General features: G+C 35.6%; 1 protein-coding gene across 1 annotated transcript in view; it reads left to right on the forward strand.

The window, feature by feature from the left end:
• Positions 1-19,336, forward strand: part of SCN7A (sodium voltage-gated channel alpha subunit 7) — a 95,665-nt gene that overhangs the window by 61,176 nt on the left and 15,153 nt on the right. Inside the window, exons 13-18 of the mRNA XM_006153576.3 lie at positions 99-272; positions 1,872-2,228; positions 9,835-10,269; positions 12,465-12,564; positions 14,939-15,093; positions 17,983-18,156. Coding sequence (XP_006153638.1) covers positions 99-272; positions 1,872-2,228; positions 9,835-10,269; positions 12,465-12,564; positions 14,939-15,093; positions 17,983-18,156 — 1,395 coding nt within the window. The remainder of the gene's footprint in view (positions 1-98; positions 273-1,871; positions 2,229-9,834; positions 10,270-12,464; positions 12,565-14,938; positions 15,094-17,982; positions 18,157-19,336) is intronic.

Genomic DNA, 19,336 nt, shown 5'->3' on the forward strand with positions numbered 1-19,336 from the left:
ACAGTGAAAAGTAACATAATATGTTAGTCTCATTCATGAGAGATCTAATACAGCTATTAAAATCATATCCTCAACTCAATTGTTTTATTTTTATTTAGGTTTTTCTTGGGATTTTTACAGCAGAAATGATTTTTAAAATAATCGCCATGCATCCATATGGGTATTTCCAAGTAGGCTGGAACATTTTTGATAGCATAATTGTTCTGCTTGGTTTAGTAGAACTTTATCTAGCACATTTTGAAGGAATGGCCTTTTTTCGACAATTCAGGACAGTAAGTAGAATTTATTAATTTTTATTTCATCAAAGCTTATCTGAGTTTCCAAAGACATAAATGAAATGATAGTAATACTGTTCTTTTTGAAAATTGAGAGTATTAAAGGAATTAATTCATATATAAAGAGATTAATGCCCCCAAGCAAGAGTAAGCAGATTCCAATGCTGTTATTTGACAAAAGCCTTAAAAGAAATAGGGCAATCAAGCATGCTGGAAAAAGAAATGTTATACATTGTAAAGGTAGATGTGATTAAATGTAATATAAAAAAAAGAAAAAAGAAATAGGGCCATCTGTGCAGTAAATTTGAGATGTAGTTCTAGAAAGCAGTGCATGGGTAGCTGCATATATTTAAGATAATGAAGTGACCCAGGAGTGAAAATCCACATGTGAATAAAAAACTGGAATCAAATGATTATGTATAAGTATAGAGTGGAAAACCTTCTAAAGGAGAAGCAGACAGGCCAGAACAGTGTTCTTTAGAAAATCACTAGTCAAGTCAGAACCAGTACATGTGTGTCTACAATGTGAGATGGTAGTGAAAATCAAAAAAACTAGGCAAAAATAATGTTATTCTAATGTTCTTATGGAAATGATAAGCATTTGATAGACAATATTTTATAACATTCTGATTACAGGTTGATGGAATATAGCAATAATTGAAAAAAAATGACAAAGATTGTATTGTATCCAAATGATTACTTTGTAGAGGGTAACTTCTTCAGAACCCTTTCTTAAATTCTCATCCATAAAGATTCCCAACGAGTAAGAGGAATATACATAAAAGGTAGAAATCAAATTTGTGAGTGAAACAAGTTTGGTAAATGCACAAAATGAGCTAAATAAGTGTCAAAATATCTTAAAGGCTAGTAATGGGCTGAATCCAAGATTATTACATTTTACCTGGTTAATTACAGTCTTACTCTTGAGTCCAGAAAACCAACTGCATACTAGAAAAAGCTGAGAAGGAATTTAATACATGTAAAGGTAATGTATAAGTTTTAGAAGATTATAAGTTCACTGTGATACAGTGACCAAAAATGTCAAGGTGATCTTGTGCTATATAACCAGAAATTAAAAATCTAGTAAAAAGAAGGGAAATATTCAGACTAAACCTAGAGTGTTATGTTTGATCTTTGACGTTTTACTTTAAGACAGAAATACGCAGTAGGACATTCAGTGGAATTTAGCTGATCCTGACAGATCATTTTTAAGTGTCACCTGTATGTCCAAATGTGGACAAACATTGAATGTATTGTAAAAAGCAAAAACCAAGACTAGATAATTGCTGAACCAGATATTAAGCACAGAGCTAGAATAATTATAATAGTATACACTTTAATGAGAATTTACAAATACATCAATACCAGATATGTATATTTAGTGCATAAAACAATAGAATATGAAGATGTAGTAAAATTGTACATAAAATAAATATTCAGTGATTAGTAATAATAAAGCTTAAAACTGAATATTACTTTAAAGCAATGTTTGTGGATATGTAAAATGCTGGTAGAAACTTCAAATATACATTGTAATAACGAGTGATCAGATTTTCTTGTTTTGTTTTGTTTTCATTGTTTACCTTGCTCTATTAGTTGCGGATTTTCAAGTTGGGCAAATATTGGCCAACGTTTCAGATGATGATGCAGATCCTCAGTAGCTCACTGGTGGCCTTGAAAGATTTGATTCTGCTGTTGTTCATATTCATCTTCTTTTCTGCTGTATTTGGCTTGAGGCTGTTTGGTTGGAGTTACCAAGCATGTGTCTGCCGCATAGACAAAGACTGTGTGCTCCCACACTGGCACATGTCTGACTTCTTACACTCCTACCTGAATGTGTTCCGGATTCTGTGTGGAGAGTGGATAGAGACGCTGTGGGACTGCATGGAGGTAGCAGGCCAGTTCGGCTGCTTTTCATTTTACGTGATGGTCATTTTAATTGGAAATTTATTAGTAAGTAGCTTATCATTTTTTTTTCCTTTTTCTTGCAAAACTGGTATAATATAGTCTGGTATTTTTATAATGTGGATTGACAGGATCCAATGATCTACAGTGGAGTTGTCCAATATGGTCACCACAAACAATATTGGTTGTGGTATTAGCTGAAATATGTTCTATGAGTATAAAATACACACTAGATTTGAAATTTCACCAACAAATGAATGTAAATGATTTCTTTAGTAATTTTATCTTGGGCTAGCCCATGGTGTGGTACCAGCCAGATCCCACATGGCTGACCACATGATTTGAGTCCCAAGCAAGGTGGGTGCCTATGCATGTGTGCCCAAGGTTCAGAGGAAGGGAGAAATGGAGGAGAAGGAATTAAGGCATGACCATTCTCTATGATAAGTGCTTTGTTGCCTTTCCTCTGTCTTTCTTTGTCTCTCTTTGGTGAGCACACACACTTTCTGGCAAATTTAAAAACGAATTATAATAAAAAAATTATTTTAAATATTTTAAAATAATAACATTTCCATTTACTTCAATAAATCTAGAAGACATGTAAGTACAAGTAATTTCATCTATTTTTCTTTATACCTTAATGTGACTACTGGAAAATTTTAAATTGTATTTGCGACTTACATATTTCTATTGGATAGCACTAATTTATGACCTTGTGACTCAATAACATTGGCATCTTATGGAAATAGGTATCAATATAGATGCTCAGATCCCATTTCTGACCTACTGAAGCATATTCTGCATTGTAACAATATCCTCAGGTGATTTGTGTTCACATTAAATTTTAAGAAGCACTTAAATGTAATACTGGTTGTCAAACTTGCCTGCACATTAGAATTACCTGGGGAATTAACAAAAATATACTGATGTCTTAAATCCATTTCCAGATATTCTAATTTCACTCTTATGTGAACATAACCTGGTCATTGGGATTTAAAAAAAAAAAATCCTGAGCTGATTAAATTGTGCAGCGAAGTCTGAAAACCACTGATCAATAAAACTACTATGCATTAAGAGAGAAAGCTTTCACTTTAAAATTTCTTAAGAATTGAAGTAGATTTACATGAATGGAAGAAGCAGCTGTTTCTATTTCTAAGAAAAAGGTGTAGTTTATAAAGAAAAATGGTTCTTACAGAAAAAAAGACTGGATATTTGCTTTTTACTCATATGTCATAAAGATCAAATATACTTCTTAAAAGAAAGAACATAATTACAATGAGATTCAATGTTATCTGTACCCTTCTTGTTTCTAATTACTTTGGAAATAGCCCTGAAATAACCTCTCACAATGACATTATGTTTAATTGTTGATGTTTTGTCTCTTTTTTATTAAACTATAAGCTCCAGAAGAGAAAGGGCCATGACTATTCTCAGTATTATCAAAGCTCACAACAGTGCCCAACATGTCAAAGCAGTGTATACCCTCTACCTTTTGTAGGTATTAATACACTTTGTTTTTAAAAGAGATTTTTGCTAATGGGCACATGTGCTTGCTGGAGAGACAGATAGCCAGAAGGTGAGAAGGCACTCTGTGGGGAAAATGACCACACAAGTCCCTTCTCCGTTCCCCTCTTGTGATGTTGGGCACGCACATACATGCACCCAGTGTGTTTCCAGTGGGTTGGGGACTCAAACTGTGGTCTACCATGTGGGAGCCCAGCACCTTAACCACAACCCCACCACTAGCCATGGCTATTGGTACACTTTCAACTACCAGTGATATGAAACAGTGCCGTACTGGGCTGAAACCAAAATAAGCATATATATCTGCAAATAGAATCCCAAATTTCAGAGCCAGAGCTCTCTTTAGTTGTGGCATGGCACCAATGCTCAGATGAGATAACTGGAAACAGCTCTGTGTGTATCTCGGTTCTGTCTTCTCTATGTTCCTTGCTGGCTGATCTCTGTGATCGAGATAGCCAATCCTGCGATAGCCTCACATCTTCACGTCACATCAACTCTAACAGAAAGGTCTATTTTTTCCCTAGAAGCCTCTCCCCAGCAGACTTTTCCTACTATCTCACTAGCTCTGAGTCACTTGCCCATTTTGAACTAATCTCCATTGCCCAGGGAGTGGAATACATTTATTATGGTATGTCAGTCACAGTCATCCTTTGCAGCTGGAAATGACATCATTCTAAACCCACACCATATGACTATTATGGGACAAGGGTAATTTCCCAAATGAATTATAAGCTTCTGTCTCCAAAAGAAAGGGTAATGGCTGTTGAGGAAAGTAGCAACAGCAACACATCCACACACAGTTCAAAAGCAGAGACTCAGAAATGGAGAGACAATTTGATACATTGTATATTTATGTGTTTTATGTATGCTTATATATATTTATTTTATATTTTATATTTTATATGTAGTGTGGGTGTGCATGCATGTGTGTGTATTTACTTCAGCATGTCTGCTTCTTGCTTTTGAACTCAGTACTTTACATCTTCTTATTCCTATTAATCAGAAACCAGAAACTTCAAGTCAATGTGCAGGGAGTTTTCAGGATAAAATGGAGCTACGTGAACCTTCATTATCAGTTAATTGGTCATCATACTTCTTGGTCCACCAAAACCTTTACTCCTTTAGCTTTACTTTCCTGAACAATTATCAAGCTATAAGGCATTATGATAACACTAAATAAAGTAATACAGGGAGAAAAAAATACAAGGAGAAAATTTATGACATTATTGATTATCTTACACTCCAAATTTCTAACATATGTCTGTAAGAAAAGAGGGTATTCCACATTTGGACAAAATGTAATTTTGTATTGTCCTGCTAATAAAATTCCAACAATGATTCTGAACCTTAAATGGAAAACTTTTTCTTTTTGAAGAGGTTTTTTGCTATGGGGAGCAGGCACTTGACAGAAAGACAGAGAAAGGTAGAGAGACAGAAAGCGAGAAATCACCCCCCAACGGGAATGGCCATGCCACAGTCCTTTCTCCTCTATTCTCTTCTTGGGATCTTGGGCATGCATGCACATGCGCCAGGCGTGATTTTAAGCCATTGGGTCCGGGACTCGAACCGTGGTTGACTATGTGGGAGTCCAGTGATATAGCCATTATGCCAATTGCTGATCCCACCTTAAATGGAAAACTTTTTAAAAATTGATATGCAAAAGCAAGTACTTAACGTGGCTTTTAAATAGTTCTGTCACGCAGAGTTGTAGAAAAAGTACAGAGTTCAGGTTCTAACAAATTACAATTCAAATTCTAGTTCAGTCGCTTACTAATTAAACTCTGCTGTTACACAGCCTCTTTATTCCCAGCTAGATCTACCAGGAGAATGAACATAATAATGCATGACCCATAGGGTTACTATAAGTTCAATAAAATATTCTAGCATCCTATAAATAGTTCATACATGTTTGTGTTAATTTTTTCTTCTTAGAAAAAGTTCAGCCCCACATCTGCATGGTCTGTTAGTTAAATATTATTTAGATGTTTCAGTTAGGTAAGCCTGATAGCCACTCTTTCTGTCCAGATGTTTTACTTGTAATTTAGGTAGTTGCCACCATGTGAATTGCAGCAATTGATTATGGATATATAAAATCAAACAGTGAGGGATACATAATGAAGTGAAATAGAAAATGATAATTTTTTTAAATAAAAAATTTGAAGGTGCTAGCAGGTAGTATAATGGTTGAGGCACTGGACTCCCACTTGGCTGACTGTGGTTCAAGTCCCAGACCTGACAGCTTGCTTTCTTACTTTCTATCTCTCTGTCTTGTGAGTGCATGTGCCCTACTACAAAATTTAAAATAATAATGATATTAAATAAAATTAAATAAATGATTAAAAAATATTGAAGGTACTAGCAGGTGGCACAGTGGTTAAGGAGCTAGATTTCCACATGATCGACTGCAGTTTGAATCCTGGATCCAGCAGCTTGGAAATCACGCCTGGAATGTGTGCATGTGTGCCCAAAATCTCAAGAAGAGTCTGGAGGAGAAGGGATAGCCATGTAGCCATCTCACCTGGAGAGTGATTTGTCACTTTCCCTCTCTTTGTCTTTCTTTGGCGAATGCATGTGCCCTATGGCAAAAACCTAAAAAAAAAGTTGAATAAAGTTGATCTCGCTCTCTCTCTCTTTGTATATATAGAGTAAACCCATACACATTTTTATTCTCAAATTTATTATATGTAAAATATGTATTTTATATATATTTATATATATATATAAAGGGAGCAGAGCTGGAACAGTGGTAGCACAATGGACCTACATGGGAACAGGCCTCAGTGTATGTGTGGGGCCCTCCCTGAGCATGTGGGCATGCACACACCCTGAAATCCATGCCAGCTAGGATGGGTGGAGGACTGCAGTGTGAGGACCATACAGGGAGTATCTGCCTCCCTCTCTCTTACATGGAATGAATAAATGAACAAATACATAAATTGAATTTTCTTTCTCTTTTATACCTTTTGATGTTTTTAATGCCTTTTTTTTAGTTATACTACTTGATTTTGATATGAGCTGCTCAACTCACATTGGAGGAGGTAGAGAGCAAGTTTCAGAGAAAATCCTTCCGTAGTATCATTTTGTATGCATTATTTTACCCTATTTTCTTAACCTCAAAACAAGTAATACGTGTTTTGAATCTGTTATAACATTGTGACTAGAGGAAACTTACTTTAAATTCATATCATATAATTCCTGTTTTTCCCTTTTTCTTCTTAATGCTCGAATTAGAAGAGATAATACATTCTCTATAGTTTTGTTCATTTACATAGCCTAGATTTTCTTTCTTAATCCTTTAATAGACTAAGGTATTTTAAATTCTGAATATATCTAAACAGAACAGTATTGTAAAATTCTATGTAAAATTCTGAGATTTATACTGCAGTTAGAGAGTGCTTTGAACTTTTGCAATTATCTTTATATTCAGCCCTTTAACATTCTATGGTGTGTGTGTATATGTGTAAGAAATAAGAAATCTCTTGTCATAATCTCTTAAAAACAGGACCAGCAGATAGCATGGTGGTTAAGGTGCTGGACTCTGTATGACCAACCATGGTTCAAATCCTGGACCTGGCAGCTTGAAAATACTGCCAGGTGCATGTGCATAAGTGCCCAAACTCCTTAGAGAAGGATGAAGGAGAGATTGTGGCATGGCTATCCCTCCTAGGGGTTGCTTTCTCACTTTTCCTCTCCATTTCTTTCTTTCTGTGGTAAGCGCACATGTTTTACAGCCAATAAATAAATAAATAAATAAATAAATAAATAAAATTATATATATATATATATACACACACAATGTATACACACACACATATAATTGGCATAATTTTCCTAGTATATTTTTTATTTATGTAATAATTAATTTATTAATGTTGTAAATAAATATTACTTTGTATATATCATTGTGCTGATGGTCTAAGAGATCATGGATTCTTTTTTTTTTTGGAGAGGTTTTTGCTATAGGGCGTGTGTGCTCGCCAGAAAGACAGAGAGAGACAGAGAGATAGAAAGCGAAAAATCACCCTCCAAGGGAGATGGGCACGCCGCAATCCCTTCTCCTCCATTCTCCTCTTGGGATCTTGGGCAAGCACGCACACGTGCCCAGTGTGAGTTCAAGCCACAGGGTCTGGGACTTGAACCACAGTCAACTACCTGGGAGTCCAGTGACACAACCATTTCACTAATTGCTCGTCCCAAAAGATCATGGATTCTAAAAGAAAAAAAGCATAGATACTAATATAAAGCTTACAGTCATGACATTCTTACCTAAAAACCTTTCCTTATTTTAACTATGCTTAAAGTTTAGCCAAACAAAAGAGAAAAAAAGTAACCACTAAATCTTGCAAATTGTATTTGGTCTTACTCTTTTATATTAAGGAACTGTTGTCCTCTAACAATAATATATAATTGATACTAATACTGTGGTTCTTATGGGGGCAATGAAGTCCCTGTCCAGATTTTATGTAAGTAGGTCTCATTGTTAATTGAGACACTAGTGGGCAAACAGTCGTCCTAATCCATGAAGTTATTGACATTTGCTCATTGTCCTTTTGGTTTTTATTCTTCTCCTTTGAGATTCTATCACCATAGAGTATATGAAATACCTATCAGTGCTCAGTTAATCTTATCTATAAGAAATTGCTAATACTGAGCCATTTTGCCCAAATTTTATTATGCCAAAACTATGAACATTATCTGTTTGATAAGTTTATTATCTACATTAATACTTTGATTTTTTATGTGAGTTTTCTTTGAACTTTCTCTATTCTTAAGAGATGTGAAGAGCCAGGTAGTGAGAAGTAAAAAAAGTAAAATATTAGGATTGAACAGTACTTGATAGGAGTTTATTATACTTCAGAGATGTATGTAATAGAGTAAGTTTGACAACTTCATCTCCTTAAACAGATCCATAATTCTGAAAGAAGTTTTAAAATATGAGTGTTTAGGGCCCAGCAGGTGGCATAGTGGTTAAGGGAGCTGGATTCCCACATGGTCAACCATGATTTGAGTCCCAGACCTGGCAAATTGCTTTCTCACTTTTCCTCTCTCACTCTGTCCCTCTCTGGTCAAATTAAAATAAATAAATAAAGTTAAATAAAATATGATTTTTAAAAAATGAGTGTTTAGAGATCTTTACATACTTATTTTATGAACACATTAATAGTCAATATAATGATTTTTAAATAGAGATCTCATATGAGTTTAATATTAACCCAGGCATGAAAATGTCATATTTATGTGTATGTATATATAAATATAATGTTTTGTATATTTTTATAAGGAAGAGATGTTTAAGTATGGTCTTAACTATAATGTGTACGATTTGAACTTTTTCTCTTTAGAAAAATATGTGAAGCATAAGTAAGTTAAATCTTTAAAAGCTCATATATATGAGAAAAGGGAAGAATGCTTCCAAAAATTGAAGAAATGCTCAATCATTAAGTAAGAGATTATTCAGTGTGGATCTGCAACAATAGAATCCAAAAACATAATGTATACTCTGCAATAACAATCAAGATTAAATTTTGATTCTCTGATCATATCTCTTAGTGATAGTAAAGGTCAAAATATACACTATCCATTGGGTTCAAAATAACTTCCAACTTTTGGAAATGATTCTTCCATTATTTATCCATTTTGGGCTTAGCTAAATTTATAAAACTGAAAATCAACAACCATGAATATGGCCTTGAGGACCCCCTCCCCCACATGTTCTTCCTCTTGGGGGATCATTGTTTGGCTGCCTGGCAGAAAGTTGCAGTGAGATCAGGCTCTTGGAGAAGTGATTGTTTTATCTTGGGAGAGGCAGCCAGGCTCAGTGAGAAAATTAGTTTTGGAATAAAACAGACTTGAGTCTATCTAATCTGTGTAATCTTTGCAATTTGATGTCTGTCAGCATTGCTTCTTTCATCTGTAACAGAGGAGCAACTCATATTTCACAGAATCATATGATCTCAAGGAGGGCTCTGGCTTTACAAACTAGGTATTTCCTCAGTGGACATGTAGAAGAGTAAGAATTGAATAGTATTGAATTCACATACTGAGCTTCAAATCTCAGGTTACCTTTTTGAAAGTATTTTTAATACAAAACAAAAAATGAGATACATTTAACTTCATTTTATTCCCCATTTAGATACTCTACCTGTTTCTGGCATTGATAAGCTCCTTTAGTTCATACCAGGCTTCAACAACTAAAGAGAACAATGAAGCCAAAAATCTCCAGCTTGCAATAGCAAGGATCAAGAAGGGGATCGACTATGCTCTTCTGAAAATGCTATGTAAAAAACGAAAAGTTGCAAAAGAGGCAATGGACCATATAAATAATACATACGTTAAAGAGAATACTTCCGACCATACTCTTTCTGAATTGAGCAACACCCAAGATTTCCTCAAGGATAAGGAAAAAAGCAGTGGTACGGAGAAAAACACGACTGAAAATGAAAGTCAATCACTTATCCCTAGTCCTAGTGTCTCAGAAACTGTACCAATTGCTTCAGGAGAATCTGATATAGAGAACCTGGATAATAAGGAGATTCAGAGTAAATCAGGTGATGGAGGCAGCAAAGAGGTAAGATGTTTTAATTCCTGATTGTGCATCATTGAGAAGGAGTTAAATCAGTGTTGGAGTTCCAGAGTCAGCTTACGGATTTAATCTGGTTACACCATTCTTAGCTCCTCATTTTAGGCTACCGATTAACTTACTTAAACTGTCTAAGCTTCAGATTCCTCATCTGTAAATCACAATAAAATTGTACTTACCACTTTTAAGGATAGATGTTAAGAAATATGTAATAGTTCCATAGTACATAGAGCAATGTCTAGTACATAGTAAATACTTAGGAAACATTAGATGATGTACTTATTATATAAATTATTAAGTAGACAGAGTGAGGTAATGAAAGGCATATTCAAGAAAACTAATTATTTAAAGTCAGTATAATTGGAGAAATTACTGAACTTTTCTGGGCTTTATCATCTTTGAGATAAAATATTGGATTAAATTCTTGCTTTTTAAAATTCTAAGATTCTAATCACTTCATTTCTGCAACATATATCTTTATTTCTGCTATATATAACATTTATAACTGAGTTGTAATAAAATAAATAAGAAAAACCACTAATTTGAATTATAAACAATTGATTGCTCTATAACCCCCTGGATTTTTTTATTTAGTGATTTTTTTGAGAGGTTTTTGCTATAGGGCACATGTGCTTTCCAGAAAGACAGAGAGAGACAGAGGGACAGAAAGGGAGAAATCACCCCCCAGGGGGGATGGCCATGCCACAATCCCTTCTCCTCCATGCTCCTCTTGGGATCTTGGCACACATACCACGCGCCCGGCATGAATTTAAACCACCTGGTCCAGGACTCAAATTGCGGTCGACTACATGGGAGTCCAGGGACATAGCCATTATGCCAAATGCTGGTCCCCAATTTTTTATTCTTAAAATATTTTCTTCTTATTTATTCACATTTCATCTCTCTACATCTTTGCAGCACACAAAAGAAATCTTCCCAGCGTGCATACGCTGCATATTAGTCCAGTCAGATATATTACCATACACATAATCCTTAACACATAATTCTATACTTTAATATCTGTTAAGTATTTTTTTCTTTTTTTCCTGATTCTTTTCATCCTATCCCCCACTGCCCACTCTCCTCACACCCTGTCTCTAGTATCTACAGTTGCTCTCCATGCATTTATATCTTTCAATCTTTTGATTTAAAAATAATTTTAAAAAGCATCAACTTATGGGCTAGCCCAATAATCTAGTAGTAAGGGAAGCAGACCCCATTTGGCTGATAGTTCATGAGTTTCTGCCCCAGTAGCTTAAAAACATGCAAAAAGCATGAGCATGCATGACTCAGATCTGACAGGATGGACAAATGCACGAGAAGGAATTGCAGCATGGCCATTCTCTATTGGGGGATGTTCTAGCCCTCTCTTTCTTTTCTCACTCTTAGACAAGTGCACATGCCCCCTGATGATTAAAAAAACAACCAACCTTTGGGGGACCAGCAGTTAGCGTAATGGCTATGTCGCTGGACTCCCATGTAGTCGACTGTGGTTCGCGTCCCGGACCCGGTGGCTTTAAACTCCCGCCAGGCGCATGTCCGTGTGTGCCTAGCTTAAAAACATGCAAAAAGCATGAGCATGCATGACTCAGATCTGACAGGATGGACAAATGCACGAGAAGGAATTGCAGCATGGCCATTCTCTATTGGGGGATGTTCTAGCCCTCTCTTTCTTTTCTCACTCTTAGACAAGTGCACATGCCCCCTGATGATTAAAAAAACAACCAACCTTTGGGGGACCAGCAGTTAGCGTAATGGCTATGTCGCTGGACTCCCATGTAGTCGACTGTGGTTCGCGTCCCGGACCCGGTGGCTTAAAACTCACGCCAGGCGCATGTGCGTGTGTGCCCAAGATCCCAAGAGGAGAATGGAGGAGAAGGGGTTGCAGTGTGGCCATCTCCCCTGGGGGGTGATTTCTCGCTTTCTGTCTTTCTGTCTCTCTCTTGTCTGTCTGGTGAGTGCACACGCCCTATAGCAAAAACCTCTCCAAAAAAAAAAAAAACCAACCTTTGATTTATGCAGTATGTATGCATTTTAATACCAAACATGAAATTGGCCTAAAGTATTTTAAACTTGTTAAGAATCTTTCTGTATGTAATTTTTCTTAATTCTCAAAATGAAATGAACTACAGTGAGTAATAAACTTTAATCATAGCTTTTTTGATGGTTATTTCCTTTTTTAGAAAATAAAGCAATCTAGCTCATCTGAATGCAGTACAGTTGATATTGTTATCTCTGAAGAAGACATGGTCTATGAACACGAACAGCAGTGTCTTAAAAACAGTAAGAAGAAAGTTTTGTTTTGTTTTAGAAGAAAGTATTTTTTTTTTTGCCATTTTACTAAAATTGAACCAGGTTACTCTTAATATAGGTAATATTACTGGGTACACCTTAAATTTGTAAGGAGTTTATTAATTTGGCTAAGGGATGCACACAGGAAAGTGTGTACACAAGTGTCCCAATCTACATTCTGATAGACATTTATAATCAATGTGCAGAAAGATGTCAACGTCGGGAAATGAGTGAATGGTCTTATTTGCTAGAGTCCGACGCCATGGTTATAAAGGCTGACTCTCGAATCAGGCAGCCTTAGTTCACATTCCAGTCTATCATTTATGCATCTCTCTCCAATTCATTGTTCTAATCTGTAAAAGGTATGTGTTTGTGTACGTGTGTGTGTGTGTAAATAACCTTAGGAGAGAAAGAATACCTGTCACCTTCTCCAAAAAAGCAGCACCCAGTAACCTTATCATCATCATACTCCACTAAATCTGTTTACAGAGATGTTGATTTATGATATAGTTAATGCAGATGACAACCATGAGCATCGTTGTGTAAGTGAAATATTATTGATAAAGTGGATTTGAAGCATTTTTCATGCTATAGCGCATAAAAAATGTTTATTTTAATTGAATTCTAGTGATAGTTATGTAACTTAGAATAGAGTATGAATTCTGTTTAGGACTAAAACAGAAAATTAGTTCAAGCAGCACTGGAAAATACATGTATGTTGAAGTGAAATAAATTATTTTTAGACCTCATATAGTGAATCAATATTTAAAATACTCATATAAGAAATCCTATGCTTTCTTTTTTAAAATTTTTTTTTTGAAGAGGTTTTTGCTTTAGGGTGCATGCGCTCACCAGACAGACAGAGAGAGACAGAGAGACAGAAAACAAGAAATCACCCCCCAGCGGGGATGGCCATGCTGCAATCCCTTCTCCTCCATTCTCTTCTTGGGATCTTGGGCATGCATGCTCAGGCGCCCAGCATGAGTTTTAAGCCACTGGGTCCAGGACACAAACTTCAGTCGACTACATGGGAGTCCAGCGACATAGCCATTATGCTAACTGCTGGTCCCCCAAAAATCCTATGCTTTCAAAAGAAAACAAATCAGAGAGATGACATTTGCAGATGACTATGAATATTAAGAAATGCACTAAGCTTTGGTCACTTGTCTGAAATACTAAATTTGTAATGTACACCTCTCAATAACATAATTCAAATCAGTTTATTAGCAAGAGTGCCAAATTACTACAGGTTTTGGACATTTGAAATCACTGAAAGGTTGTCAAAATGGTAACCGCTGGGCTGGAAGGTGGTGTGGTGGTGAGGGTGTTAGACTCCCACATGGCTAACCAATTCAAGTCCCAGACCTGGCAGCTTTCTTCACTTTCACTTTCTTTTTCTTGCTGGTCAAATTTTTAAAAATAAGAATAATAAATGAAATTAAATAAGTCTCTTAAAAAGAAAAATAAATGATAACTACTAGATGTACAAATTCCTGTCTTTAAGAGAGAAATATGTTCTCAATAACTTGATTCTAGGGCTTGTATTCTTTAAGACAGGGAGGATGAATGCCTATATTTTTTGACCAGAGATATAAAATTTGACTGTAGAAAAAATTCTAAAACAAAATGTTTTAGCTTTAAACTCCATCCATCCCCATTTCTTTGTTTTCTCATGTGTTAATTATGCTGCTTTCAAATGGCAGGTTTTCTTTTCGCTAACCCTGTTAACCTGAAGGTGAAGTTCAACCCCATATACTACATGCACTCTTCACAAAGTACTCAGTTATCAGGTTACCTTATCAAATAGTCTCAAATAGTCTTACGCCCATGCCACCTGAGGTCTGAAATCAAAACAACTTAATGGACTTCACTAATACTATGCCTCTTAACATTTTATATGTGTTTATGTTTCAAAATGGAACTGTTTGCTATGCATGTGAATATTCAGAAGGTAGAATTTCAGGGATTATACTAAAATAGCTAACATTCAGAAAATGTGTGTGTGTGTGTGTGTGTGTGTGTGTGTGTGTTTGTGCGTGCACACGTGCACGTTTGTGTCTTTGGTAGGAGTGGGGAGAAGTTCTACTTGCAGTTTGCTTTGAAGAGTTAGGGGCTGTACTAAGTCTTGTCTTTAGTCATTTTTTTCCTGCAAGTACTACCAAATCCAATTTTTCTTTTTTTCCCCTCATTGATTACAATGGTCACTATAGCCAGGAGTAAAACTAAAACATTTACAAATCAGAAATCATTGAAATTATTAGCATCTTTAAATTAATCATTGCTGCAACATGTGTACAAAGTTTGAGATATTTACTTTTTCATGATTTTTCTAGAGTTTTGTTCTTAACAGTTTCATTGTTGACAGGGTCTGGACGGAGATCCTCACCTGGTCAAATAAGTAAAGAATATAAGAAAGGAAAAATGTGGCAAAACATAAGAAAAACTTGCTGCAAGATTGTTGAAAATAGTTGGTTCAAGTGTTTTATTGGCCTTGTCACTCTGCTCAGCACAGGAGCTTTGGTAAGTTAGCAGTCAAGGCGGGGTGATCCTTTTATGAGAGCAAACGTGTCATAACTTTATTAATTCAAAGAATCGCAATGACAGGTTACTTGTTTTAGAGCATTTAGTGTAGCACCAAAATTTATAGTGTGTAATTTTAGTTTTAGAAACGAAATGTTATACTTTCTTAGAAAGTCTGTATATGTATCATTCAATATTTGATTTAATATTGAAATTATATCTAAATATGAACATTAAACAAATATCTTCAAAATTTATGTATGACACTAAGAAAAGGGAATGTGAATTCTGAAATTTTCTGATTTTATAAAATTTTATTCATGAAACAGCTTAATAATTTGTACATCAGTAATATAGCTGTATTGTATTTACACTTTGGTTCTTATTCAATGTGTAAATAGAAGTATTGCATTCACTTTTAAGGGCCTTTGAACTGCAAACCTATTTACCCTTTGACCCAATAATCTTAATTCTGGAAAATTATCCTACAAATATCTGCACATGTATTAAATGCATTTACATGGCTATTCACTATTTTTTTTTTTTTGGTAATAGTAAAGTATTGGGGTTTGGGGAGTCCAAAATAGGTGAGCTTTGAAATCATGCTGTGCAACTATTTCACAAATACAGAAGCTATCTGCATGTGGATATTATGATTCTCTAAGCGGTAATACTAAGTCAAAAAAGAAATATCTACAGTAAAAATAAATAGCATGCACAATTTATTTTGAAAAGGAAGAAAAAGGGAATATATATCGATATTTATTTTCATTTAATTAAAGAAAATAAAAGAACAATACACAAAAAACTAGTTAATTGTCAGATGCCCAGAAAAGAGAAGATGGAGCTATGGTCAGACACGAGAATGTGCTTTATGTGCGTTTTGAAGTAAACTTGATGTTGATCATTAGCACACATACTGAAGGATGTACATATCATGGGAGCACAGCATTAGAAATTGTCACGAAGTGAGTGCAGTTGTATTAACTGTCACTTGGATTGAGAGACAGAAAATTCCTAGGACTCTAGATCCAAACGTAGCTCTCATGGTTACTTCTTCACATGATAGCCAGCATGTGGACATCCACTGCCACAAATTATTTTTACCCATTTTTTAACTTAATGAAAATAGATTCAAACAGAATGTGCTATTATATTTCTACCTCCCATTTTGTTGCAGCATCCTGCTTCCTCGTGATAGGCCAATTTTCTTTGCTAGTTAGATTATTCCTTTCTAATCTTCTGGCACAAGAAGTCTAAAATTGACCAGATGGCATCTTAGCTTTAATTTGAGTAGGAAACAACTACTTCCCTAAGGCCCTAGTCTGGGATCGAAATCTTCTGAACCCACCTACCCTACAGTGCAGGAAATGGGAAGCTCAAATACCCCCAGATGGGCTGTCAGATGCTTTACCCTGCATCTTTCTGCACCGCAGATTCTTCCAGTGTCATGGATCACATGGAAAAGCTGCCTGGAATGTAGCCAGGACTTACTTTAGAATCTTTTCTTATACTACTCCTCCCTACTGAAAAACAGCAGTCTTCTGTATCACCTGATAAACAGGCTGAATCAATAGCACCAACTACTAAATATTGCCTTCAAGCAAGAAGAAGCCTACCAAACATGGCCTTTCCTTTTTAGTGGAAAGAAGTTCATGTGTCTCTCCAAAGCATCCAGAGAATTTATCATTTCATTTTCATCAAATCAGATTAACATAATGTCATTGGTACAATTAACCAATACTATGTTAAATTCTGTCTTGTTGGAGAGTGTCCAAATCAACATTTTTTCCCTTTTATCCATCTTTACATTCTATCTCCTTAACTCTAGCCTGCAATAAACAGAATAAAGGTCCCCAAATATGTCTAAATCATAATCTAAAGAGCCTGTGAATACTAAATTACATAGAAAAGGGTCCTTGCTGATGTGACAAAGTCAAAGATCTTAAGATTATCCTGGTTTATTCAGGTGGGCTGATATAAAATACACTAATCCTTACAAAAGCAATACAGAAGGAGTCACAGGCGAAGATGATGTGAAGATAGAAGCAAAGATTGGAGTGATGTGCTTCGAAGATGGAGGAAGGTGTCACACACCCAGGAATATAGGCAGAGCTACATGTTGAAAAAGAACAGAAATGGATCCTCTCCTTTGAGCTTCCAAAGGGAACCACTTCTCTTGACACCTCGACTTTGTGCTAATGAAACTAATCTAAGATCTCTGGCTTCAAGAATTCTGGGGTCAGCAGGTGGTGTGGTGGCTAAGGCACTGGATTCCCACATGGCCAACCACAGTTTGAGTCCTTGACCCAGCAGCTTCATAAATCATACCAGCAACAGGTACATATGTGCTCAAAATCCCAACAGAAGAATGGAGGATAAAGGATGGTGGTGTGGACAAATTTTTTTTAGACATCAGCAAAGCTTCTGGCCCAGATCTAGTTTCCTTAGTGTTCATATTGGCATTATATTTAGTTTATAACTTTGAAGACTCTGCCTTGGGAAGAGAGCTTTATGATTTCTTATCACTAAGTACATGTGTGTATGTGCCCTAAATCCCAAGAGCAGAATGGAGAAGAAATTGCAGTGTGACTATCCTCCAAGAGGGATGCTTTCTCATTTTTACTCTTTCTCTTACAGACATTCCTCACAGAACCCTCAGGCAAATTAAAAAATAAAAATGGTCTGGGAGCAGTTAATGATGGGTGCTGTAGGCATGGGGTCAGAAAATGGTATTTACGGATTATGACAATAAATAAAAATGAAATGAACAAACCTTTGGGACTGTAACCTATGACACTGCTCACTGTCAGCTTATAGGTTTTATTCCTTTCTATGCCAAAAAAGGTTTTAGAATGTACAGTAATTTTTAATTTCTTTTACCCACAGGCTTTTGAAGATATATATATTGACCAGAGAAAGACTATTAAAATCTTATTAGAGTATGCTGACATGATCTTCACTTACATCTTCATTCTGGAAATGCTTCTAAAGTGGATGGCATATGGTTTTAAAGCCTATTTTACTAATGGCTGGTACAGGCTGGACTTCATGGTTGTGATTGTATGTATTTTAAAGAAAAATTATAAAGGCTATTTGATATACCCTTTTAAAAATATATAGCTCACTTTATTTCAATTTCTTTTATACATTCAATCACGTACATCACTTACCTTGTAAAGTGAATGTTCCAACATAAAAACATTTTTCCCCAGTGCAGTTGGGGATACTATAATCTTTCTACTACTTTTCTATTCATTTACATCTTCCTTTTTCCTTTCTATACATTTTGAGCCACCAATTTATCTTTCTTCATTTGTGATGTTTAACATCTATCTTTCTCTTCTCTTACTAATATTTTAAAAGTTCACCTGGATTATTGTAATGGTCACCTTACGAATTCAGAGTAAGTTTGTTGCATAATGTTTGAAAATATCAGCAGCCTGAAATCTTTAAATTCTCCTGTTTAAACTTTTTAAAAATATCTGTGTACATGTCTTTTTAAATTAATTTTTTATTTGACTTTTAGATCATATCCCCACAATTAGACTACTTACACATTCTTCACTAGTATGCTGATCCAAGCTACCATTTGGATCACTGCGGTATATTTCACATTGGTATCTCTGCTCCTACTGCTGCCCACCTGTTCTATTATCACACAGCACCTGGAGTGACTGTTGTAAAGCAGAAGTTTGCTCATGTCACTTCTCTTGAAACCCTCTAGCAAATATTCCAACTTCCTCAGAGTCAAAGCTATAGCCTTTTCAGTGAAAGATCTGTAAGTCTCCATGATTCAGTCTTGTCTCCTCCTTTCCCTCATGTGGGTCTGTATGCTGATCTGCCAGCTCTGGCCTCCTTGAAGCTCATCACATATGCCCAGGTTACCTCCATCTTACTGTCTTTTTACTCAATCTTCCTTCCACTTGAAACTGTTACAGACATTTATGTTTGACTTAAATATAAGCTTTGATGATAAGTTTTTCCTTACACAAAACTGCAACCACTCCAGAACTCCTTTTCCCTTTTCTGCTTATTTCCTCCTCTCCATAGCACCTATTAACATCATATATTCAGTTATACCATTTATTGTTCATCTTATCCCATTAATGGATAAAATTGTATTATGGCAAAATTCTTTCTTTGTTTATTTTCTCCTTTTTTTTTTTTTTAAGAGGTTTTTGCTATAGGGCACGTGCGCTCGCCAGACAGACAGAAAGAGACAGAGAGACAGAAAGCGAGA

This window comes from Tupaia chinensis, unplaced genomic scaffold (genome assembly GCF_000334495.1).
Source record: "Tupaia chinensis unplaced genomic scaffold, TupChi_1.0 Scaffold000381_1, whole genome shotgun sequence".
Classification (NCBI taxonomy): domain Eukaryota; kingdom Metazoa; phylum Chordata; class Mammalia; order Scandentia; family Tupaiidae; genus Tupaia; species Tupaia belangeri.